At 45.0% G+C, this 27130-nt stretch overlaps 1 protein-coding gene across 1 annotated transcript in view; it reads left to right on the forward strand.

The window, feature by feature from the left end:
* LOC147894808 (dynein regulatory complex subunit 7-like) overlaps nt 1-27130 on the forward strand; it is a 589338-nt gene that overhangs the window by 82694 nt on the left and 479514 nt on the right. The window contains 4 exon segments of the mRNA XM_087385174.1: nt 6667-6787; nt 7081-7231; nt 7420-7670; nt 7862-7955. Of these exon segments, the coding sequence (XP_087241300.1) occupies nt 6667-6787; nt 7081-7231; nt 7420-7670; nt 7862-7955 (617 nt within the window).

Genomic DNA, 27130 nt, shown 5'->3' on the forward strand with positions numbered 1-27130 from the left:
ACGTGACCTCTGGAACTGGTTTGCCCCATTCCTGTCGTGATTGCTGAAAGTCATCCTTGAGGGTATCAAACACATATTGAGCTTCCATAGTAAGTTCATCATCTTGTGCTGCAGGCTGAGAAGAGCGGCGCTTAGCTTCTGCAGTTCTTTCTTTGCGAGCATATGTACTAACATCCGAACCTGAAGCCATGGTTGAAGGAAGACAAGGGAAAAGGGTCTGTACGGAGGAGTAGAGAATCAGAAACAAGCAAGTCACAGGAGGGTACAGAGAAGCATGAGAGTTAAAACTCGAGACTATACGGAGAGGAACTGCTCCGTACGGACAAAACCTGGCTATACGATGGTACGGTCAGGGCTGTACGGAAAAGAGAAGCAGAGCTGTACGGAAGATGCTGTACGGGAAAGGATAGACTGTACGGGAGAAAGCAAAAATGTACGGAGACACAAGGGGAAACGTACGGACGTACGGAAGAAAAGCTACAGGAAAAAAGAAAAAAACAGCGATGGAGAGAGGCGGGAGCTACGTGCAAAGCTGCGCAGAGGTTGGCGTAGGTGGTCGTACGGCCGTACGGAAAAACGTACGGCGGCCATACGATTGTACGGTCAGCAAGGGCGACTGCACGGGAGCTTTGGCAAGGGCAAATAGCAGCACCTCTCTCTCAACGACCTACATGCCTGAGGGAACTGTTGGCCCATCCTAGAATGCAATCTTTGTGTCCAAATGGTCCATAGTACCTAGAAACGAGTCCAGTGAAAGAAAAGGAGGAATGGAGACATCTGAGATGAGAAGCATCCAAACATCCAGAAGAGTTTCCCGAGTCTGATAGAGGGAAACCGAAGCCGCAACAAATGGGAGACATGAGTGATCAATATCCGAGAGTGCGGGCAAGACCAAAGTAGATGGGGAACTGTCTCGCGGTGATGAGAGCAACGGGGGCAGGAAGGGGAAGCAATGCGATGTGCTGCCAATTTCACCCCAATGGAAAAAGCTCCCACCATACATCTCCAAAAGAAAAGCCTCCGTTTCAATGGCAATTTGGCTTTCCAAATTTTCATGAGTCGTAATTGCCACCAAGATAAAGGCCTATCCAGATTCCAAAGAGTGTTGGCATGCTTATCAATCCATGGCGGTGGAAGAAGAAATATGTAGACCATCGAGGAGGCCAGATTATGCATGGAAAGGGAATATGTAGCAGGAGATAAGGAAGTCAAATTCCAGTCCAGTAATCTGTCCTGTACAAACAGTGGAGGAACAGGAACAAATGGCTGCAACATAGTTGAAAGTATTCTCCAAATGGACCTATGATGTAGACCCAAGGAGAATGTCCTGCAAGCTTGTGGAAATCATAGGTGCCTGTAAAGCGAGAGGCGATTCAAACACCTTGCTCCAATGGATGCTTTCCAAGCGAAACGAATTACCATGATGAGAAGAAGCACCTGTCCATTTAGCATAAGAAAGAATTCTCTTCCAATCATGAATAAAAGCAGTAGAAACAGGACAACCAGGAATTTTCCCCTGAAATGTGGTCATGACTGCTTCCCAGTGATCTGTAATCCAATGCCCATATGCATGGGATGTCATGTTTCCACACATGGCTGCTAACATAATAGCCCATGGCTGTTTTTGCTGAAAAAAATCAGCAATCATAGTGCTCTTTCTTGCCAACATGTGAACCTGAAGATTGAGAATATTCAGCCCCCCATGAGTCTTAGGTGAACAAATAGACTGCATCGGTAGTAGTCGCAAAGCCTTTTTATGAGATTTGCTTTTCCAAAATATCTCCATAGCCTGGGACATATAGGAAGCCAAATGCTTAAAAGACCAGGGACGAAGAGGCAAATAAAACTGCACATATGCCATAATGATGGACTGTACTATCCGAAGTCGAACATGTAGAGGCCAAGTGGACAAATGCCAGTATTCCAGCTTCTTGTTGATCTTTTGAAGCACCCATTTGAGCTGCTGTTGCGGGGTAATATTCCAGCCAATGGGATACCCTAGATGCCTCACAATAGTATGGGAAGAGATGATGTGGCCTGGCCAAAGAAGTGTATGCCAAATCAGCTTCTTTCAATGCTAGGAAACTTGATTTCTGAAAGTTGATATGTAGTCCAGCAGCTAAGCCAAAATCATTCAGAGTATGCATCAAATGAGAGAGGTCACTTTGAGAATTCCTGGGCATAAAATATGAATCATCAGCATATGCCTGTGACTGTGCCCCTGGAATTTGCAAGCCATGAAGCTGCCCTGTATCTGCAAGATGATCCATGTGCAACAGTAACGGATGGGTAGCAATGGCATACAGCAAGGAACTAAGAGGGCAACCCTGTCTCACTGAGCGGGTCATAGTCCAAGTTCTTGTCAACCCACCACCAAGTAAACACTGCGCAGTGGCATGAGAATAGAGCCAGTAAATAATATGGACCAGCCGAGGGCCAAATCCCAATTTATGCATAGTCTGAGAGATGAAATCCCAATGGACAGTATCAAATGCTTTCGCAATGTCCACTTGCAGAATGAGAACATCTTGTTTGGAATATTTGGCATACTCAATTGCAAGCAAAGCATTGGAGATATTGTCAGTAATATGCCTTTTGGGAACAAACCCATACTGCCTGGGATGAAGTCCTGCTTGGGGTTTGCTCAGTAGCACAAAGGATATGGTGGGAGCCTCTAGATTGTGGCCATCCCACAGAGGATCAAGAAGCCTTTACTTGGGGGTTGGTTGCATGGCTTATGGAGGGGGTTCATGCCTTCTCCATTGATTTGTCTCCATCCAAGGTCTAGGTCCAATGAGTTTTCAAGATAGAGGCACAGGATGTAATGCCTCCATCTCGCCCACACCCTTTGCCTTTGCTAGACCCCTGAGGACAATCATTTTGGCAATGAGTTTGTAAATAACTGGCATAAGAGATATGGGCCGCCAATCAACCATAGTCTCACACAACCTTTTTTTGGGGATCAATTTGACAAGGCCATGTTTCCAAGAAGGAGAAAGAGATTGTTCTGCCCAAGCATGATTGATCATTAGAAGATGAGTGTTCTTGAGATCACCCCAAAATGCACGGAAAAATTCAACAGTCAATCCATCCCAACCAGGAGAGCTGCCTTTACGTAAATGACTCAAAGCATCATCCAGTTCATTAAGCATAAAGGGCTGCTCCAATGCATGAGCCTGTTCCCAAGACAATATAGGCTGAACATGCATAAGAAATTGAGATCTGGCTGCATTCACTTGCATCAAATGATCAAGCTGAGGAGAAAAGAGATGTTGGAAATGACTAGAACATTGCAATTCCAATTTTGACTTGGAAGTGGTCCAGGTGCCATCATCTTTCTTGATCCTGCAGATATCCTCCTTTCGCCTATCCGCATGGAGGCTTTTAAAAAAGGCTTTGGAGGAGCAGCCCTTATCCAAAAGGGGTTTCATGCGAGCTCGAATTCGCCACTTCTTTAATTTGCGAAGATCATTTTGATGGATGATATGAACCGCATAAGCACAAGAATCCTATTCAAAGGAGGTAAGCTGCCTATGAGAACTGATTACATCCATTTGTTGCTTGTGAGATTGAGCCCATTTCAGCTTAAGCCTGAGGTTTCCCATGTAACTCCGTCCATAATCTTGAATAACAGCCTGCAAGCGATGAGCAAGACTGATCCAAGCAAAATCCATGTTCTCCTAAGCATGTAAGAGGAGGGGGCGGACAGCCACTCTCACCATGTTCTGAAATTGTTGATGAAGCAGATAAGCACTATTAACATGGAGTAGGCAACGACCAAAAAAAGGCATATCATCTATCAAACGTGCTGTAGATAATGTCAAGCATACTGGGAAGTGATCAGATAGCAAGAGGGAATGATCAACCCATAGTGCACATGTAAAACTAGCATACTGTTGAGCATGCAGCAAATACCATCTGTCAAGTCGAGCCCAGTAGTGAGTAAAGGCATTGTGATGATATGTATAACCCATATCTCTATCCCTTGTTGAGAGCCATAAATCTTCTGCATTCAAGAATGAAAGCATATCTTCCCAATGTCGAAGCTCAGTGGGGATCATATGAGAACGATGAGTGGTATTGTCTTGAATGGCAGGCGAGTTATTGAAGTCTCCACACAAAAAGGCATTGGACGACCATGGATATTGTTTAAGGGAGGCCCACATTCTAGCTCTTGTCGCAGAAGTCTGAAAGGCATAAACAGATGCTATTTCATAGAGATCAGCATGATAGATGCATCTGATCACCATCCATCGACCCTGGGGATCATTGTAAGCAACCGTGGGCTGCATATCATGTTTTATCAGCATGCAAACCCCCGAAAAATGCATTGTACCAGCATAAAAGATATCATAACCAGCATAGTGGCCTTGCTGGCCAGCCAAGAAGTGTTGATTGTGTTCCTGTAAAGAGATTACATCGGGGTGCATTCTATGTACATAGTGCCAAAAAAGTCTCCACTTATTGACATTGCAAAGACCCTGAACATTGTATGTAATGCAAGTAATTGAAGTAGACATAGAAGATATGTACAGTCAAACCAAAAAGCATGGTAAAGTATAAGCTGTCAGGCCTCAGCCATGACATCAACATCCACCTGGCCTCCTGGATCATTAGCTCTATGATCCTCGTCATTGTCACATACAGGGATGCCCCTCTTTAAGACATCAACCCATAGTTGAGAAGTGAGGCTATCAGCAGGGGTAGAGGTCTGACCAGGGGTGGAAGTTGCAGCATCCCAATGGCGAGATTGTAACGGTCATGGTTTGAGTGCAAATACCTTTTTGGGTTGCTGCCAGGCACCCTGGGGAGAGGCATGAGATTCTGAAATTTTGCCCTTTCCCTTATCCTTTTGCTTGGCTGAAACCTGAACCACATTTTCTTTGGGAGGGACAGATTTGCCACATCACCCAGCTTGGTAGGCATAGCCTTAGGCCCCGGGCCATAAGTTGGGGGGGAAGTATTTTTTGGAGCAATAGCTGTAGGTGGGAGCTGATGCAAGACTGCAGGACATTGTGAGGCTAAGTGGCCAAACTTATGACATGTGAAACAAGCACCTGCGAATACTCCCCATTTCAAGTCAAAATATTTTTCACCCAGGGGAACATCCTCCACTTCTACCGCAATGGAAGGAGGGGTTGGGTGATCTGTATCCCAAAGAACACAAAACCGATTGCGATTACCCGAAGGACGGGGTGGGCATACAACTTGCCCCAAAGTAGCTGCCAAACTTGGTAACTCAGCCCTCATATAATCCGGAAAATCCACTACCTCAACCCATACAGGGCAGTGATGTCGAATGAGACCATGATAATCCTTATTTGGCGACCATGGCATGACATGCACCATTTGTCTGCCATAGAATAGTGGTGACATCTCCAATATCTGCTGACGATATGAGGCATCCAAAAAGTGCACTTCATAAAAACCTTGAGAAGCAAAGTATACTCCTTCAACAAAACCTACACACACACACTTTTTTTTGTGAAACCAGTATCTATATTGTTAACATGATATCAATGTACATAGCATTAGACTCCCAAAAGGAGGCTGATGAGAAAACTCAAAAACAGTCAGAGAACACTTCAAGACTAGTATCATCCCAAGTCCCTCGCAGCATAACTATCATATAAAGATTGCTTGAGGGACATTCTGAAGAAAGCATATGCCTGAGGAAACTGTTGTCCCATTCTAGAATGCAATCTCTGTGTCCAAATAGTCCATAGTAGCCAGAAACGAGCCCAGTGAAAGAAAAGGAGGAAAGGAGACATCTGAGATGAGAGGCATCCAAACATCCAGAAAGGTTTCCCAAATCTGATAGAGGGAAACCGAAGCCGCAGCAAATGAGAGACATGAGTGATCAATATCCGAGAGTGCGGGCAAGACCATAACAAGTGGGGAACTGTCTCGCGGGGATGAGAGCAACGGGGGCAGGAAGAGGAAGCAATACGACGTGCTGCCAATTTCACCCCAACAGAAAAAGCTCCCACTATACATCTCCAAAGGAAAAGCCTCTATTTTAATGGAAATTTGGCTTTCCAAATTTTCTTGAGTTGTGATTGCCACCAAGATACACACACACACACACTTTTATTTTTTATTTTGGGTGAAAATTTTGATAATTTATATTATAGTTTGGCTATCCCAAAAAATGAGATATGCCAAATTGCATCAACAAAAAATCTCACTATATGACAAGTATACATCATGTTCTATATAATGATTTTGTAGATAATCAAAGAGATCTAGATTGCTGCAAAGAGTGCCTAAAAAAAGAAAATGTGGAAAATGCAGGATCACCAAAGACTCTATGATTTCTATTCTTCCATAAAGTCCATAGTGCCATATAACGAACCCAAGTGAAAAACAAATCAAACTCTTATCTGGGTGGATGAATCCCAAAAAGCCAGAAAAACTCCCCAAAGGTAGCATTAGGAAAGCGAATTCTCAAACCCTAGACTGCTTGAGGGATGAGCGCACACACACACACATGCATGCACATGTGCGTGTCTATAGTCACTCGTGCATTGTATTACTGGTATGACGCAATTTACAATCCTTGTCATTCGGCAAAAGACAGTTTGCATATCTTATCATATCATGATTGCAGTAATTTGATATCTTATGAAAAGACAGATTACATATCTTATCATATCATGATTGCAGTAATTTGTTATCTGAATTGCCAAATGAATTTGGAGAGTTTCGCACACTGCGCATTCTGCGCTTGAGCAAGAACCATTTTCAACAATTGCCTCCTGTTGTGCTACGTTTTGGAAAGCTTCAGGTTAGTATAGTCTTCGGGAATTTTCATCTTAACGACTGTGTTTTGTGTACAAGACACTTTACATAGCTTTTCCTTGTCATATCCAAAGAGCTTTAGAGCTTACAAAAATCGTGCGACTGTCTAAACAAGTTTAAATGTGTTTAAACAAAAATCGTACGACTGTCTAAACAAGTTTAAACGTGGTACTGATTAGCAACAAAGTTAACTTCTGTCATTTGTCATAGTCACAAGGAAATACTTGAGTTGATCATAGGTTGGATTTATATCATTTGTGTCTATCTTTGTTGGGGCAGGTCATGGATTTCTCAGATAATGAAATTAAAGAAATAGATTCTGGCATATGTTGTTTGGTTTCTCTTAGAGAGCTTAACTTCTCAAAGAACCAATTAATGACACTTCCTGCATTTTGGGGCCGACTCAGCTTACTGGTGTACTTGAACCTTGGTAAGGCTTATCTCTGGCTACATTATGAAATAATTATAATTTTGCAAGGTAACCATGTGTCTCAAATGCATACTAACTTTCAAGGTTTTAAAATGCATCAAGACTGATGATTAGAGAAAGCATTAACCAGAGCTGTAGGTAGAACGTGGACATGTTGCAATGGTAACGTAATACAGTTTCTATTGCAGCTCAAAATAGGCTCATGGAACTACCAGAGTCCCTGGGACTATTGAGAAGCCTGCAACGTCTAGATGTCAGCGAAAACCTTCTCTCATCTCTACCCAAGGCATTGCAAAATTTACAGGAACTTGCTGTGTTAGATGCTCATGGAAACCACCTCACAGAAGTACCTCCATCACTTGGGCTGTTGAAGAATCTAAATGAGTTTCAATGTAGTGGAAATCCTCTATCAGATCCTACAAGCACGTTCTATTCTCAGGTTAAATTTTGTTTCAAAAGGCAGTTAATTATCTGCACATTCGCTTAAAGTTGTTGCCTTTTTTTGTTCTTGACCTTCAGAATTGGTTTGCATTGTACTCCAAAATATTATTTTCGATTCAAATAATATGTACAATTATATCCATTCTGAAATTGTAATGGGTTTTGCTAAGGATATCACTTCTAATGCAGGGATTTGAGAAATTTATGGATTACCTTCGAAATTTGCATGAACTTCAGCAGCTAGAAGAGTTGATACGCCAAAAGCCAGATGGCATTACTTTAGGTGATGCAATGTCATGCCCTGTAAAAGTGCATGTGCTTTATTGCTTTTTTACAATTCATGTAATTGGTCATTGTAATTTTTAGACGTTAGTTTCTAAGAATACATTGTTTTGCAACCTTTGACCTCAAGATCAGTAGTGTCCTGAAAACCTTTTCAAGATTATTCCCTCAGAACTTGGGTTATGCCTATGTCCATCTTCATACGCAGATTTTTAGCTATTCTACTGTCTGATCTCTTAATCTTGTGCACCATGTTTGAATTCATCTTCTAGTAGCTGCATCCTGCTTTTTGTAAGGGATTCACGAGGAGCAAGAGTGCCGACTTAATGAGCAAAGGTTTAAAGTCACAAGTCTTTCAAATGTGGAGTGGCATCCCAAAAAACAGCAGTGTCAAAATCATCAAAGACTATCAAGCTCCCCATCGTGCTCCCTCTCCTGCTCCCCTAACTCCTTCCTCTCAGCTGTCTCCCAGCCCCTCAGCTCCCTCGCTTGTTTCCCTTCCTCTCCCCCCTGAACTGCATTTCGTTGTTTTTTTCCAGGGCCAGAAGTCACACGATCTGTTATACTGTATCGCTTCCTCATCTCAGCTCCACCTGCTTCTTGTGAAGGTAGAGAAATCTCCCAAAATCAGCTTCAAATTCATGGCTTCAGCCACAACATTTGCGCAGATTACAGCTCCATATCCAGGGCCAAGAAGCTGCACGAACAAGCTGCATTTCAAATTGGATATTCAAGAAACAGCTCTGACTGCTTCCAGACACATCTGCCCTCAAAATTGTACAATCTTGCTTCATTTTTGCTTGGTACATGTCAGTCCTCAATGTCAGAGGAAGGTGTAAGCTTCAGTTTGCAACACCTTCACAGTCAAAAACGTGCTTCGAAGCTCCATTTTTGAGTTACTCCTGCCACAAATTTCAGTTCCAAGAAGGTGCCTTCATTTTCCTACCTTCTTCAGCTTCAATTCTTGCAGCAGCTACCCTCAGCCCCTCCCTCTCCCTCCCAGCCTCTCCCTCTCCCTCAGTCCCTCCCTTGCCCTCTCAGATTCACCTCTCCCTCAGCCCCTCCCTCTCTATCTCAGCTTCACCCTCTCCCTCAGCCTCTCCCTCTCCCTCTCAGCTCCTCCCTCTTCTTTTTAGCCCTTCTCTCTCCCCCTCTCGGCCTCTTCCCTATCTGCCTCTACCCTCTCCCAGCCCCTTTCCTACCCTTAGCTGTCCTTTAGGTTTTTTGTTCTACGTTCTACCTTCTCCCCTTCTCTTGCCCACCCCTTCTAGCCTCTGCAAAATGATGGATGGATCTCTTTTGTGTTTTGAGTCTACCTCCCATTTTTTGATTGTTGAATGCATCCCCATTCAGGCAATCCTCGACCACTTCCATCAGCCACAGGAACCATCATTTTTCAAAAGACGAGCAATTGCATCTCAAAAAGGATGTGGAGATTGAAAGCTCCACCACTTTTTCTGCATGCATCCATGGTCCCGCCCTTCCAGATCACAAGCTAGGGATTGGATGCTTGCTGCTCTAGCTCCAAAACTCGCCCCCCGCATTTCAGATATTCGTTTATTGGGGTGAGGCTTCTTCCAAGTAGCTTTTGATTCTCCGGATGATGCCACGAGTACAATGCTATATTCGAGTCCTTTGGCACTAGGTTCCAGGAGGATTTTTCTCACTCCATTACCGTTGATTTTTTACCTAGTAGAGGAGGATAGATGACTTACATGGGTCTTCATCAGATTCCCTGGTCTTCCTTAGATCATTTGGGCTGGTCATAGAGATCCCCCCTCCCTAGTTTCCCTTCCTTCGCAGCAGTGGAGGCATTCATTTGATCGGGTCCCCAGATGGGGGCCGTGATCCTCATTTCAGATGACCATATTATATTTCAGTGCACAAATGGTTCTTTGTTTTAGCAGAGAGTCAAGATAGTGGGCACACATGATCAGTGTGTCAGATTTATAGGACCATTGGGCATTTTGCTAGAGATTGCCCAAAGAAGCAAAAGAGGCCCAATAAATCTTCTAGTGCGGCCCCTCCTCGTCCTTGATAGAGAGCTCCTATGGCACCTCCTACACGTCCAACACCAGTTGCGCATCCACCACCTGTTGCATCAACTACTCACCCCTTACATGCTGCCCTTGGATGAGTGGCATTTAGAGTTGTTGTTTCACCTTCACTTGGTCTCACTTCTCTTGCTTCCAACCCTGCACCTATCCAGGATACTGAGATCCCATTTTTGGTTGTGGCTAGTGATGCCCATGATCTTGATAATCTTGTGGCCCACGATGCCCTAGGCCAAGCCTTGGGTGACACCATTGATGCATTTTCTTTAGATGCTCTCGCAAGCCTTGGTCCTCAATCCAAGTAGCCCCCTTCCACTCCAGCTATTGAGTCTCCCTTCATTGATTGAGGGAAGGGTGTGGCTCTTGTTTCTTCTTTATCTTTGCAAACAGGGAATTTGGGCACTCTGCCAAAGTTCTTGGCTAGGAGGAACTCTTTCTCTCCCTGGATGATCTTGGAGAGATGGAGTTTGTACCCTCTACATTGGAAGATGCAATTCTGGGTATGATGACATCTCTTTCCTCCAACTCATTGCTCGTCGAGAAGTTCAAGGGGGAAGGATTCCCTACTTGGCAAACTAAGGTTCAGTTGCTCCTCATGAAAGAAAATGTATGGGATGCTATTGAGGATGACACTCCCACAAAAGATCCTCAACAACTCAAGACATGGAAGCAACACAACCCAAAAGCTATTGCTATCATCGGACTTTGCCTCGATGATACTGTGATTCATCACATTGACTTCAAATCAACGGCCAAGGCAATATGGGCGCATCTCGAGAATCTTTTGGGTAACAAAATCACAAACTTCAAGGTTTTCTTGAAGTTGCAATCTTATAAATTGAAAATAGATGATAGTGATTGATCCTCTTCTGAGGAGGGAGTTGTTTTCGACACTAGGTTCGGTAAGGTGTTCCATCTTACTTCCTCCTACCGATGAGGATTGGTAGCTAGAGCATACAGGGCCTTGGTGATGTGTCCCATCGTTGTTATAGGCAACTGATTTGTAATCAACTCCTTCCAATTGTTATTGGGGATCCATTCACATTCTTTTTATTTAGGAATACAAAATTGGATGCCAAAATTAGCTCAAAGCTAGGCAAATTGCTTTTATGACATACATTTTAGTCTCCTACTTTGGGCACGTGGGGAGGAACATGCATTTTTGTGTCAGATTCCTTTCTTTCCCTTGTAGTTGACATGGTGTCATTATTTCCTCTAGAGAACAATGGATCATTTTCTTGATTGGGGGATGTAAGATTGGTCTCCTCAACCTTTATTCGCAAAAACAACAGAGGGGATCTTGTCCTTTTCTAGAAGAAACTTCTCTCTTCGGCCTACATTGTAGACTCGTGGATTGTTTGAGGGGACGTCAACATGGTGGAGTGGCCTTCAGATAAGAAGAGAGGAATATATTCACTCATTGGATAGAGCAGCTTGGGATGCCTTCCTTTTCCAACTCCATGGTAGAGATACTTGGACAGATGATACCTTTCAGACTCTACCTCATTCGCTCTTGTTCTCGTGGTCGAATAGGAGGGTGTGTATGGCCATCCATACACGGATTGACATTAAATATTGATGATTGGGCATTGGATAGAGGCGGGTCGGTATGCATTGCACCAAGGACTTCCATCTCACATCACTTTCTAGTGGTTATGATGATTACACTTGGCTGTCCCGCACACGGGCTATCATGGCACTATGGAATGACCCTTTGCCTAAAACCATTTTGATTAGGTACTACTACCTTGCCATTTAGTTTCAACATACCATCCGCTATGGTATATCTTGCATAGGTTCGGCCTTTTTTGGATGCCAGGTCATCCTTTTCCCCGGGTTTAACCACATAAGCCTTAGGCCAAAGGCTCTAGATGAACTCATCCATTTTCTAAGTTTCTCTAATCTCGATCATTAGAGCACTCTTTAATACTGTGAAACTCATATTATGCATAATGCGCAACAACACATCATTAACTTTACTTTTCTTCCCTCTTTGGTACCGAATCGTCATGTTAAACTCTTGCATGAGCTCTGCCCCCCTAGCTTGGTGGCCTCTCAAGTCAGGTTGTTTACAAAAATGCTTCAGAGTATCATGATCCACATCCATGTAGAACTCTGAACCATACAAATAATGCCTCCATGTTTTTAAAGCATGGATAACAATGTATAACTCCAATTAATGACTTGGTCAATTTCGCTAAAAGGTCGTAAAACCTGACGAACACAGTCCGTATAGTCCGTACGGATTGTGTTCCGTACAGTACGGACTGTTCCACCCCATACAATCTGCCCACCAGGCCTCCGTAATGCTCTCAGGACTGCTGCCCTTGCTTGCTGCACCATACCAGCCCGTACAACCTGCCCGTACACCTGCCATTGCTGCTCATTGCCTACGGGACGCGTGCCATTTCTGCTCTCTACCTCTTCTCCTCCAAATGAGCTGAACTATCCTCACTTTTTTACTGCTCCATCTTCCTCTCCATCTCTCTTACAAAAATGCAATCTCTTGTGCAACAACTTTCCAGCCTGAAGTGTTCCCTGAACGACAAGGACAAAATGGCTGTCCTCATGAAGAGTATGGAAGGAGTCACTCGTTTTGAGCATACTCTCGAAATACTTAGGCTCACGACTACCTTTGATGATATGGTGACTCTTCTTCTCGAAAAAGATCGCCGGAAGAAAGAATCTCCGATCTCTTCTTTGGATACTATAGAGGTTCTTGCCTCCACTAGGAGATTGAATCCCAGGGCATACCAGCACATGGAAAGACATTCAAGCCTCTCAAGTGCACCTTTTGTAACAAGCTTGGTCATACGGAGGACCGATGCTACCAGAAGCTTGCCAAACAGCAAACTAAGGACCATGCCAATTGGGTTGTAGTCACCACGAGTGACGACCCTCCGACACAAGTTATGCTCTTACTGCTGAAATCTGACATCTCTCTTTCCCTCCATAGGAAATGGAGATGATGATCCATATAGTTTCTAATCATGTTCTATTTTGGGTACTCTGCCCTGGGTTGTTTCAAAAAATGAATGAAATAAATGATGTGTGGTGAGTCAATAAGGTTCTCTGTCTAGTCCTCCTAAAATGATGTATTGTTTTTATATTTATGGTGTTTGGCTCCATGTCCCTAATTAGTCCCTGGAGCCAAGAGGGGGATGTACTATGGGATCCATGTATTGGCTTTGATAGGTCTATTTATCAGGCCTGGCATGTGAGTTCTAGGATGTTGGTACACAAGTTTCCTAGACCTCTGAGTTGGCCACGCATCCATGCATGATGAGTACCTGAGCCATGTTAGTTGAGCCTCTAAGTCTATATACCATGCTCACTACTCTCTAAGCCAGGCTCACTTGCCTCTGAGATAGCATGGGAGCCATGTCTAGTTCTAGACTGTCATTGCACAGTTCGATGACCATCATTGTCATGTTCTTGGTTTCATTCCAGTAGTCACTCACCTTTCCTCCATGGGAGGGTGTTAGGAAATGGAGTCAAGATGAGTCAGTTTGGTGTGTTCTAGTGCGAGTTCTAGTCTAGTGTGTCCTATGGATGCCATGTGTCACATTGGGAGTTATCCCATATGTATTGGTGTTCATATGTGTGTGTGGGCTCTAAATAAGAGTTGTACTTGTCTAGTGTCAAATCAATCAAGTATCAAGCTACAAGCTCTTTGGTCTACATGTGAGTACTTTCATTTGTTCATTGCTTAGTCATCTCATTTCTATTTCATTATGCCTTTCTTTGAGTATCATTATCTCTCTCCCTAGCCTACCCTCTCTCTCTCTCCCTTCTCCACCATGTGCCTTCATCAAGCTTACAAGCTCTTTGGTCTACATGTGTGTACTTTCATTTTGTTCATTGCTCTTGCTATTTCATTTCCATTTCATTATGTCTCTCTTTGAGTATCATTATCTCTCTCCCTATCCTACCCTCTCTCTCTCTCTCTCCCTCTCCACCATGCACCTTCATGCAGTATCAGAGCCTCCTTTCCTACCTTTCCCTTCTCCCTGCTTAATCTAGAGGATGAGGGAAGCCCGCAAATGGAAGCCATCCTCTCCTCCATGATTGAGCTCCCCCCCACTCCTTTCTCCCTATCTTCTTCTCTTTTCACCCTTAGCCTCTCCATGAGCTGCTCTTTTTCAACAAATTCAAGCTTGGAGCTGCTGCCATTGGTGAAGCTGCTGGTCTTGGAGCTCTTCATCGCGAAAACTTCACTCTATACCCCTTTTTCAGCAAGTTCGTGGCCTCTCTACCAGCCACCACACTGTTTTGGACGATTTAGGGTTTGGCTGAGGTCATTTTTCAGCTTCCGCCTTTATCTCTACAGACGCCACCTCTATTGCTGCTGGACGACACTCTGAACAGCAAATCCAATGCTGAAATCTAAGAAAAACAGTCAAAACTGTGTTTTTTGACCTAAAAGTCGAGTTTTGAAATTTCAGGTTGGATACTCAGTATTTTTTGGGACTTTCATGATCAGAGAGCTCCTGAGTGTTGCTAGGACACTTTCCTACAACAAATTATTGAAAAGGCCTAAATTTTTGGAAATCCTAATTTTGAATAAAAACCCTAATTTCCAGAATTTAGGGCTTTTTCTGATTTTGCAGTCCTTTGGCATAATTGAAGCCTTTGACATGTAAATTTTTTGGGGATTTCCCAAAATTGATGTAATTTCATTACTTTTTTTTTTGGCAAGAAAAGTACTTTATTTAGTATGAATAAAAAACCGTAGAGCAAGCTCAAGTGCGGGAGTACATCATGTCAAGCATATTAAAAAAACAGCTCAGAACGAGCAAACAAAAATCCTAGGTGGCGAAAATGCCACCTCATCCCTGAAAGAGAGTCAGAGAAGAAAGGAGAACCCCTCGAGACTCTGAGAAAAGCAACCCTCCTAGCAGTAGCAGTCCTGGAGGTTCCCTGTATGTTCGCCCAAATGGCCATCAAAGTGTGTCAGGTTCTCGGGGCTGACCTTATATATCCTCAATGCCACTCAGCGGTTGAGTCAGTGCAGCACTGCCTTTGGGAGTGCACACAGGCAAGGACGATTTGGAAGGGTGTTGCTAGGATACTTTGCATTTTCATAGAGCACCCTTCTTCTTGACCTGGGGATCAGTTGCTTGGTTGTCACTCACTGGTCCACAGGCTTTCTTCGAGGGACATGACACGGACATAGCTTTCTTTGTTTGATGACACCTTGTAGAGTCATGCTCCCTTCGGGTTGTTCCATTTACTCCATTCAGAGCTCCCCACGCTTTTGTAGACACATCTTGGGAGATTCTGGCTAGTATTACAGCATGGCATATTTGGAGAGCCAGATGTACAGAGGCTTTGGAGGACTCCCAGGTTCACCCTTCTCAGACTATGGCCAGTATCTGGGCAGAGATCTCCACAGGTTCACTGCAATCCCTCCATGAATAGAAAGCCGAATGAATAACGTGATTTTCCTATTCCTGAGGGATTTCCAAAGTCTCCTCCAAAAGTTTTTCTGCATCTTTGCAGAAATCTGAAAAGTATCCCAATGAGGAGCTCTAGAGGGCCTCCAACCTCTACAACTAAGTTGGAATCTCCTGGCATTTCTGACTGTGTAACGAAAGAAGGGGATGCTCTTCTCTCGGTGCCCTTCATCTATCCACTCCCATTCCCCTGGATCCCACTACAAGGATCTAATAGGGGAACCTCCATACAACCAAAGCCTCCAAGATCCAAGAGCCAAGAGAACGGGGTCTGGATCAAGATACCACTGTGAATCTCTACCCATCTCCATGTATCCTACAATCCTGACAAGCTGAAAAGGAGCCTCCAAGAGAATGTCCTCTGAAGATCTGTGAAATCTGCCTCCTGCATGAACTTGAAAGACAAGGGTATCCTCATGTGAATCCCGCAAGGCTATAACCTGCAAAGAGATACTTGTCCTTGTAAAAGCTCCCAACCAGGTGGACTCCGAGATAGGCAAATGGTGTGTATCCATCCACTCCACTGGTCTGGTTGCATCTATCTATTGCATCCTGGCTGCACTTCCTCTGAGGTGACTAATTGAACGAACTCTCTAATCCTCTGGAAGCATTATGAAAGCTTTCCAAGCACACACAGTGGAGGCAGGGCCCAACTCCCATCTAGACCACTGCATGTAGTGTGACATGCCCAGTGATCTGCCATGCTCGTCTAGTATGAAATAATTTCACATGATGGGCTGCCTGTCAATTTTTTCACGAGAGGAGGGTGGAACTCTCCGAAGAGTACTTCTAAAGCTGTCCCAAGCTTTCAGAATGGCAGCCATGAGAGGGGAGGTAGGAGGTCTGAGATGGGCTGACGTAAACATCCATCTAGGGCTGTCCATCCAATCTCCTCCCTGAGAAGGTGTGCATGTCTGCATATTGCGTAAGAAAAAATCCTTCCATGGCTCCTGACCAGGCATCAAACCTCTGACCACCATCTTGTAGAGCAAAGCTCTACACTGCAAGTCTGGATCAATAATATTGAGACCCCCTTCCTCTGTGGGTAGAATAAGAGTCTCCCACACCACGTTGGTTATCACATTTGAAGTGCCGTCTAATCCACTCCACAAAAAATTCCTGATAGGTCTCTTGAGTTGAGTGATACTGCTTGTAGATCGGCACCAGCAAGAACAAACAACCAGGCTATAGCCAACAGTACCTGGTTCACAACCACCACTCTGGATGCAAGGCCAAGTCTGGTCGAACTCCAAAATAGGAGTTCTTTCCTAATGCTCTCCAACACGGGAGCAAACTGTTGTGTTGGAGAAATGCCCACCCCAACCTAGCATCCAAGATACCTGACGGAGACACCCCTTTGAAGCCAATATCAACACCTCAATATGGAGTGTCCTCATCACTAATCCAAAAACCATTGGATTTGTTCTAGTTAATGTGAGCCCCTGCTACAATGCAAAACAAATCCAAGGCCTGTCCTGAAAGAGGTGAGTGTCTGTGAAGTGACATCCAATCTCGTGACGTCCGGGGAATCTGGGCACACCTGAAAGAAACCTTGTCCCAACAAACGAACATCCTTAAGGTGGGGGGCAAGCTCCTGAGGAAGCGCCGCAAGCATCCAATCTCTAGCTTGTGACCTGGAGGGGTGGGAGCCATGGATGCGTGCGAAGAGAGTCGTGGAACACTCACGGTCCAAATCCTTTTGCAACTGCTGTAGCTCGTCTTTTGAGAAAGTGACGGTTCTCGCGGCCGGTGTGGGCGGTAACGGATTGACTGAGTGGGAACCCATTCGTTAATCGAGGTGGAAAAGGCCGATTCAAACACAAGGAAGAACTCCGTCCGCTTTCCTGTATCCCATGAGACCCCTAAAGGATAAAAGGGTACTCCAGATGAGGGAAGAGGGTGAAAGGAAGGAGGGAGAGAGAGGATGAGCAGAGGAGTCAGCAAATAGGGGGGGCAGCAAGAGGAGAGGAGGGAGAGGAGAGGAGGGGGGGATAGAGGAGAGGAAATGTGGAGGAGAGGGGGGCGGGGAAGCAAAGAAAGAGCGGGGGGGGGGGAGGCAGGGGGAGCAGCAGGTAGGGGGGAGGGGAGGGAGGAGGCAGCGTGCGGGGGGAGGTAGCAGCAGCGCGGGGGGGGCTGCAGCAGCGAGGGAGGGGAGTCGGGGGGGGGGAGGAGGGGGGTAGGGGGGAGGGGAGGGAGGAGAAGCAAGGAGGGGAGGGAGGAGGTGGGGGGAGCAGCAAGTAGGAGGGAGGGGAGGGAAGAGGCAGCGCACGGGGGAGGAGGCAGCGCGCAGGGGGGGGTGCAGCAGCGCGGGGGGGCTACAGCAGCGAGGGAGGGGAGATGGGGGGGGAGGGGGCAGCAAGGAGGGGTGCAGGAGCCAAAAATCCCCTGCTTTCAATGCTATACCCCACGAAAATGCATTTGACACTCTTGTCATCAAGCTTGTCCGATTGCATCTGGAACCAAAGCATATGCCACTGAGCCAAAAACTCTGAAATGACTAACCTTTGGCTTAAAGCCATACAAAGCCTCAAATGGAGTCACATTAACCAAAGCTTTGGTAGGGCATCTGTTCTGAATATAAGTGGCTGTCACAACTACTTCTCCCCAAAAAGCCTTTGAGACTCTCTTGAATTTCAGCATGCATCTCATCATTTCCATGAGAGTACGATTCTTCCTCTCAGAGATATTGGATTATGCTGTGGTGTGTAGAATGCACGTGACATGTACTCTCCCCCTCTATCTGAGTTGAGTGTTTCAATTCCAGAATTGGTTTGGTTCTTAGCCATAGCTTTGAACTCCTAAAACTAATAGAAAACCTCAGATTTTTCCTTCATGAGAAAAAGCCATTTGAACCTGGAGAAGTCATCTATAAAGGTCACAAAGTACCTTGCTCCTCTATGCATGGGAATAGTCATGGGGACACATACATCACTATGCACTATCTGCAACACTCCGGTTGCCTTGACCCAATTCTTGCCTTGTTTACTGAATGGCAAGCGATGCAATTTGCCAAGTGCACACCCGTCACACACTTCATTTCCTGGTTGCTGCAATTTTGGCATTCCCTGAGTCATATTATTGTTGTACAAGTAGGACAATGCCCTGTGATGGACATGTCCAAACCTGGCATGCCATAAATCAGCCTGGGAAGTGTTTGCTATAGCCAATATCTTCTAATCATAAGGTTGAGCATCAAGCTTGCATAAGCCTCTGTCATATGTGCCTGTTGCTACAACCTCGTACCGTTTCTTTGTATCCTTGATCCTGCATTGGTTATCCTGAAATTCGACCAACATATGTTGATCATGTGCAATAGTTGAAATTGAAATCAGATTTTGCCTCAAATTTGGAACATACCAAACATCTCGGATATACTTAACTTTCCCATTATCAAGCTGAATGGGAATGTGCCCAACTCTGATGATGTCTTGAGAAGCATCATTGGCACATGTAACCTATCTGCCATGAACAGGTGTGATGCTCTCAAACCACTCCTGGCGAGGAGTCATATGCTTAGTAGCACCATTGTACCATGTATCACTTGCAACAAGGGAAGCATCCTCTGATTGATTTTCAGCATTCAAATCCCCCTTGGCATCCATCTTCTCATTAAATGCAGCAAACACAAAATCTCTATCACCTTGGGCAAGATGAGCTTCACCATGTGCATCTGAAGCACGAGTTTCAGTGGGGGTGACAAAATTACTGCTAGAGCTGTCCCTTTGCCTCTTCTTTTCATTGGCAATCCTTTTCTGATAGTCTGCGATGTAATGCCTCGGCTTCTTGCAATAATTGCATTTGCCCTTTTTCTGATTTTTGCTTGAACTGCTTGCATTCCCCTCCTTGGGCTGAGTTGTATGGCTGTGTTTTGGCTCAAACTTTTTCTGAAATTTGCCCTTTCCACCCATGGCAAGCGCTTGCTTACCCTGACAAGAGGCTTTGGCAGAATTTGAGCATCTCTCCTCTTCCTGCAACAAAAGCCCAACTAACTCATCGAACGAGAGTGGGGCTGCCTTGAGAACAATGGTCAATGAAGTGACGAATGTGCCATATGAGGGCGCTAAGCTATTGAGAGTAATAGAGATGAGCTTCTTGTCTTCTATTTCCTCATCAATACTTGCGAGCTAATCATGTAGATCAGTAATCCTGGCAATATGATCAGTGATGGCTTGGCCTTCCTGCATCTCGAGATCCTTGAGCTTTTGGGGGGAAGGGAATGGAGAGTGGTAAAATGCTATGATGAGGTGGCTGAATGAAGCTAAGGTGGCCGAATTGATTTGGAAAGGAGGGTGTGTATGTGAACGTGACTACATGAATCTTTCTCAAGCTTTCTGGATGGCGAGGTGTTATGTGATTAGGATATGGGCATTTTTGGATTTGCATGCAAGGTGGCAAGGTGGCTACGTGACCTAGAAGAAGGATACGTACGTGAGGGAGGGGTGGATCTTCGACTACAGGCCTTGGCACAGAGGGACTATAGGTGCTCGGTGATGATGAGCACGGTGAAGCAAGTGGCGCTTACTGAAGTCCTGTAGAGTTTTGGTTGTGTGTTGATAGTGCGGTTGAAGGAGAGGATTTTGGGCAACAGAGTCCGTGAGCTCCACGAAATCTAAAGGCATGGGCTGACTGTAATTCGGGGTACACGTTCGCTTCAAGGCTGACCGTAGAAAGGCTTTGGCCAAGCAGATGGCCGGTGATGCTGAGAAGACCTTGGCACTGGAGGTTCCTAGAGATGACGATCTGTTTGTAGTTGGCTGAGCAAGGTTATCTGAAGGCAAGACGGTCGTTGTTTGCACGTGAGCTGACACAAAGAAGGGGAGAAGCGAGGAGGTAGTATCTTTGCGAGAAGGGTGACGGGGGTTCTTGCTCGAAGAGTCAACGGTGGCTCTTTGCTGGGAGTTCTTGAATTAGGCTGGGCATGGCTACTGTGCACTGGAGGATCTTGGACGACAGAGGCGGGAGATCCGTAATGACAAGGGGGGCTGTTGTGTTATGCTCTAGCCGGGATAGCATGACCTCGGATAGATCGGTGGTCATTTTCTCTTAGATGACCAACTTTTGTAATAGTTAATGTGCGTAATTGAAATGGTCAAGAGAAGTAACTGCCAAGGTCCTAGGTGAGGGTGGAATGGCATTGACTAGATAGTTCTGAGTGCTAAGGCCTAGGTGCACCTAAATGTGCAATAATGCCAAGGGGCAAGTGGTTTATAATGTGCCCCAAGAGAGGGGTAAAAAGGTGCACCAAGTGGAGAGGCTAAAATGTTGACATTTGGCAAGGAGAACTATCTAGGGAAATGAGGGTCTCATGGATAAGCATGAATGAAATAACGCATGTATCTGACGATCTACTATCCACGAGAATTTGACTGGGTGGAAGAATCGTATGCCATCGCCCGTGAGTTGTATCCACGTATGGAATAGAGCTTCGTAAATTAGAGATAGAGTATCTAATAGTTGGTATCAGAGCTCAAGGCAAGGAAGAGATCATGGGAAGAGCGACGAGCTAGGTGAGGCGTTGACGAAGAGATCGACGGAAAGCTGACGTGCTGAATGGGAAAATGGCCACCGTGGCCTACAAAGGCTGTGCGTGAGAAAGAAGCGTGGCTGTAGTTGTGGGCAGAGAAGAATCGATTTCAAGATCGATGAAGCAGGTGATGCGACTAACATGCGACGGGCTGTTGGCGTGGAAAAACAGTCGCAGGTGACGGGTCAAGGAGCAGACGTCGACAAGAAGAATGATATCGCGACTGTTTTTTTGGACTGGAAATCGGGATAGTGAGCAGAATTGTGACGTGCATAATTCAAATTGATGCCAGCACCTGTGTGACTTTGCTGAGAGCATAGGAGAGAGAAAAGCTTAGGCTGAGCCTAACATTTGGTGTCACGTAAGGCAGTGAGAGGTGACGTGGATATTCGTCGGTGAAGGCGTTGGATCGTAATCAACGGGTTGCGGGACCTTCTTTAATCAGAGCATATTTTACCTTGTGCGATGTTGACGAACAACAGCGTGCAGATTTAGGAGGTGGACGAGGATGAGCGCAGGGGACGTAGCGCAGCTGGCAATATACGATTTTGGAGTGGGATGATAGTCTACGTAACGTGAAGGCGTTACGTCAATTAATAGCCGCATATCTGATCTGCAGAAGCACCGCCTACGAGGCATTCTAAGGCCTCTGCACAGCCTATTTGGAAGGGACTTCGAAGGGGAATTGTATGTCTGAGAAGAGCAGCCGGGATCGTTGCGAAACAACTAGGGAGCCCTTTCTTTCCATGCAGTTTTTTTTCCATGCAGTTATTTCTGTACCGTAGAAAAGAAAAACAAAAAACCCCAGGAAAGCAGAACAGAGTGAAGGGTGTATATATTGGTTATTTGGGTTTTAGAAAAGACTGAAAAAAAAAAAAAAAAAACCCCCCCCCCCATCTTCCATTGTGGAACTATGGAGGCAGAAGGGCAGAATTCAAGGGTGAATCCTAGTGAGTCTAGAGTGTAGTCTACACAACAGATGTCACATCATGTAGCACCTACATTGATTGGTAGGATTTCCATATTAGAGGATGCTTTACAGCAGATTATGAACCAGCAGCTTCAAGTGAATGCTGGTCAAAATGAGATCAGGGAGATGGTGCAAGCCTTGTCGGCTAGACTGTCTAGAATTGATAAGGGCAAAGCTCCAGTAGAGCCAGAGCCCAGTATACATTCCTTAGAGCGCGCCAGGGTCAAAGTGCCTAATATCGCTAATTATAGACCGGAGAAGTATGCTGGTCAGATGACCGAGCGCAGCTCTGATGTGATCGAGGTTTGGTTACACAAGTGGGAAGAAGCCTTCGCCATTTGTGAGATTAGATCCGATCTAAAGAAAATCCGCGAGGCCACACACCTGTTTATTGAGGCAACGGACAGATGGTGGATAAAGCAACAGAAGGATCAAGTTGCTCCAACCACCTGGGAAGGGTTTAAAGCTGAATTCAAGAAACACTTTCTCCCACCTGATGAAGAATCCCGAGCTTGGGATGCTTATAGAAATCTTCGTCAGAGGAGTCTGTCAGTGGCAGAGTACACTGACAAATTCAGGGAATGTGTCATGAAAATCACAGACCCTCTCCCTATGTCGGTTCAGTTAAAAGACTATATCTATGGACTGAACGACAAAATCAAAATGGAAGTTCGGGCTAAATATGTGACTACATTAGATGAATCTATAGCAGTAGCCCTGAACTATGAGGATGCCAGAGGCAGATCTGGTGGATTTGTGCAGGCAGGGACTCAGTATGAGTACCCGAAAAAAGGGGGATTTCCGAGGGAATGGGTTTCAAAGACAAGTGTCTCGCAGCCAAGTGGCCAAACCAAGCAGGTGAAGCCGGTTGAGGGACCAGTAAAAACAAGTACCACCGTTGGGGTGAAAAGGAAAATAACTCCAATGGCAGCCCGGGCTTGGTCAAAGTCCTCGTTGACCCCTGAACAAAAAGAGAAAGCTAGAAAAGAAGGATTGTGCTTCGGCTGCCTTTAGCGACATCAGTGGAAGGATTGTCCACTGAATAAAGACCATCGCACGGCTAATATGATAATATCTGAATGCGACGTAGAAATGCAGGAGAGTCCCAATGCGGAACATATGCAGATGCAACTGGCGGGACCTTCTCAGAGGTTAGTACCTTGTTTGTTATGTGTATCTGTTGCTAAGTTAGTGACGAGTGCACCTGATAACATCCTATCTAAGCCCACAGCAACGGGGTATACAGCCTTCAATGATACGGAGTTAATTAAAATGAAAGGGCAAGTGGCCGGTCATGATGTCATTGTGTTGTTTGACTCGGCGTCAACTCACAATGTGATTAACTCCAAGCTCGTGAAGAGGCTGAAATTAAAAACAAGTCCATCTGACTATGCGTATACAGTCAGGATGGCAGATGGAAGTTCAACTGAAGTATGGGACCAAAGGGTTACCCAGTTGGAGCTTCGGATTCAGGACTATGCTGAGAAGCTTGATTTTAAAATGACCAAGCTTGCTCATGCAGATATAGCCCTGGGTATGGCGTGGCATTCTAGGAAGAATCCAGCCATTGATTGGAAAAAGCACGTATATCAATTCAAGATGAATGATGTGCTTTATGTCTTGCGAGGTGAAAAAGATATACCTCAGGGACCGTTGGTTTCCGTGATGGAAATCAGAAAAGCTCAAATAGAGTTTTTATTCCTTTGTACAGCATCGGTAGAGCCGGTGGATGATTCTTCGGCTAGCACTGATGTTATGCAAAGTGGTGAGGTGGCCAAGCTGGCTAATCTTATAACAAATGAGTTCTCTGAATGTTTTAGGGATGAACTACCTTATGGGTTACCTCCAGAGCGGAAAGTTCAACATAAGATTGAACTGATCCCGGGGGCAGAACGTGTAAATAGACCTCCCTATAGAATGAGTTTTGCTGAAGAGGCGGAGGTGCGTAGACAACTGGAAGAATACCTCAAGTTGGGGCAGATTCAACCAAGTTTCTCACCTTTTGCTTCGCGAGTGATATTAAAGAAGAAAAAGGATGATACGTTTTGCCTCTGTATAGATTACAGAGTAGTGAATAATATCACTATGAAGCACAGGTATCCGATGGCTCGGATTGATGATTTGCTAGATGCATTGCATGGAGCCGTGATTTTCAGCAAGATAGATCTTAAGTGCGGCTACCATCAGATCCGGATTAGAGCCAAGGATGTGCATAAAACCGCTTTCAGAAGCAGGTTTGGTCATTATGAGTTTTTGGTAATGCCCTTCGGACTTACCAATGCTCCAGCGACCTTCGTCATGCTTATGAACGATTTACTACGTCCGTATATCGGAAAGTTCGTAGTACATTTTATTGACGACATCCTGATATTCAGTAAAAGTGTTACTGAGCATCGTGAACATTTAAGGATAGTGTTCAGTACTTTGAGGAAAGCCAGTCTTTATGTGAATAAAAAGAAAACTATACTGTGTATGGTTAGGCTTGAGTACTTAGGGTTCATAATTACTCCACAGGGGGTAGAAATGGATCCGAAGAAAGTGGCTGCGATACTAACTTGGCCAATCCCTCAGAGTCTAACCGCGTTGCGATCATTCTTGGGATTTGTCCAGTTTTATAGAAGACATATCAAAGGATATTCCGGAATAGTATCGCCATTAACTGATCTGACCTCAGATAAAGTACCTTTTATTTGGGGACAGAATCAACAGGAAAGTTTTAACACCATAAAACAAGCTGTGGTCTCAGGACCGGTGTTAAAAATAGTTGATCCCCAGAAACCGTTGTTCCTAGAAACCGATGCAAGTGGCATTGCGGTAGGAGCAGTCCTCCTTCAAGAGGGAAGGCCAGTAGCCTTTGAAAGCAAGAAGCTTTCTCCCTCTCAAAAGGAATTGGCCAACTCATGAATTGGAGTTGTATGCTGTTATCCATGCTTTGAAAACATGGAGACATTATTTGTATGGTTCAGAGTTTTATGTGGATGTGGATCATGATACTCTGAAACATTTTTGTAAACAGCTTGACTTGAGGGGCCGCCAAGCTAGGTGGGCAGAGCTCATGCAGGAGTTTAATTTGACGATTCGGTACCGAAGAGGAAAAGATAATAAGGTGGCTGATGCGTTGTCTCGCATTATGCACAACCTGAGTTTCACGGTATTAGAGAGTGCTCTAATGACCGAGATCAGAGAAACTCAAAAGGTGGACGAGTTTGTCCAGAGCTTATGGCCTAAAGCTCATGTGTTAAAACCCGGGGAAAGTGAAAAGGATGACCTGGCATCCAGAAAAGGCCAAATTTATGCAAGATATACCATAAGGGATGGTATGCTAGTTAGAAATGGCAAGGTTGTAGTACCGGGTCAGAATGATCTCAGACAGAGAGTCATTCGACAATGCCATGATAGCCCGTGTGCGGGACATCCAGGTGTCGAGAAGACATATGATCTCGTGAAGCGAGATTTCTTTTGGCCAAATATGAAAAAGCATATTCATGAATATGTGACACGGTGTTTCTCGTGTCAGGTAAGCAAGGCCGAGCGGGTGAAGCCACCCGGACTTTTACAGCCCTTGGAAATACCACTAAGTAAGTGGGAGAGCATTTCCATGGACTTTATTGTAGGACTACCTGCAACACAAGGAGGGTATAATTCTATCCTTGTGGTGGTTGATCGTCTAACCAAGATGGCTCACTTCATTCCGACTAGAGAGTCTATTAGTGCCCCGCAAGTGGCGGATCTGTTCATTAGACATATATTTCGTCTGCATGGATTGCCTAGATCCATAGTGTCAGACAGAGATGTCAGATTTACCGGTCATTTTTGGACAACGGTATTTGAGACACTGAGGACTGAGTTGGGAATGAGTAGTGGGGATCATCCTGAGACGGATGGTCAGACGGAGAGAGTCAACCAGACTTTAGAGGATATGCTGAGGGCATATGTGTCATTAAGGCAACATACATGGGACAAGTGGTTGCCATTGTTGGAGTTTGCCTACAATGATAGGAAACATTCCTCTACTGGGTTCAGTCCGTTTGAACTGAACTATGGTTATAGACCAGCCAATCCAACTATAGTTGGAGTACCTCAGAAAGTGCCTAGTGCCGCGAACTTTGTAGTTCAGATGCGGGAGATGCTAGCACTTGCAAGAGCTAATATCCGCCAGAGCCAAGGTGTATGCGGATGAAAACCGGTCTATAAGAGTATTTAAGGAAGGAGAAAAAGTTTTTCTCAGAGTTCCTTCGCACTCGAAGTCGTTGACTTCAGGAGAGTGTGCTAAGTTATCACCTCGATACTGTGGGCCGTGGTTAATTCTAAAGAGAATAGGCAGTGTAGCCTATAAATTAGAATTGCCACAGGAGTGTAAGGTGCACCCGGTTTTTCATGTTTCGCGCTTAAAGAAATTTTTGCATACAGGTGACTCACTAATCGAAGGTGTGGTTTTATTTCAGGAGATAGAGGATATTGCAAGGCGCAAGCCAACAAGAATCCTGGACCGAGGAACAATGCAAATACGAAATCGGAAGATACCCACGGTGTTGGTTGCATGGCATGGTCAGCCTCTATCGGATGCTACCTGGGAATCCATATCCCAGTTACGAAGAGTGTTCCCAGATTTCATCATCGAGGACGCTGATGCTTGAAGAGGGAAGGAATGTTATGCTCTAGCCGGGATAGCATGACCTCGGATAGATCGGTGGGCATTTTCTCTTAGATGACCAACTTTTGTAATAGTTAATGTGCGTAATTGAAATGGTCAAGAGAAGTAACTGCCAAGGTCCTAGGTGAGGGTTGAATGGCATTGACTAGATAGTTCTGAGTGCTAAGGCCTAGGTGCACCTAAATGTGCAATAATGCCAAGGGGCAAGTGGTTTTTAATGTGCCCCAAGAGAGGGGTAAAAAGGTGCACCAAGTGGAGAGGCTAAAATGTTGACATTTGGCAAGGAGAACTATCTAGGGAAATGAGGGTCTCATGGATAAGCATGAATGAAATAACGCATGTATCTGACGATCTACTATCCACGAGAATTTGGCTGGGTGGAAGAATCGTATGCCATCGCCCGTGAGTTGTATCCACGTATGGAATAGAGCTTCGTAAATTAGAGATAGAGTATCTAATATGTTGTTTTTGTGGTGAGCTGCTAGGTTGGGCCGTGGTCTCGACTATACAGGCTGGAA

Source organism: Dipteris shenzhenensis, chromosome 14, assembly GCF_047967505.1.
Source record: "Dipteris shenzhenensis isolate YYH24624 ecotype China chromosome 14, Dip_SZ_1.0, whole genome shotgun sequence".
NCBI classification, from domain to species: Eukaryota; Viridiplantae; Streptophyta; class Polypodiopsida; order Gleicheniales; family Dipteridaceae; genus Dipteris; species Dipteris shenzhenensis.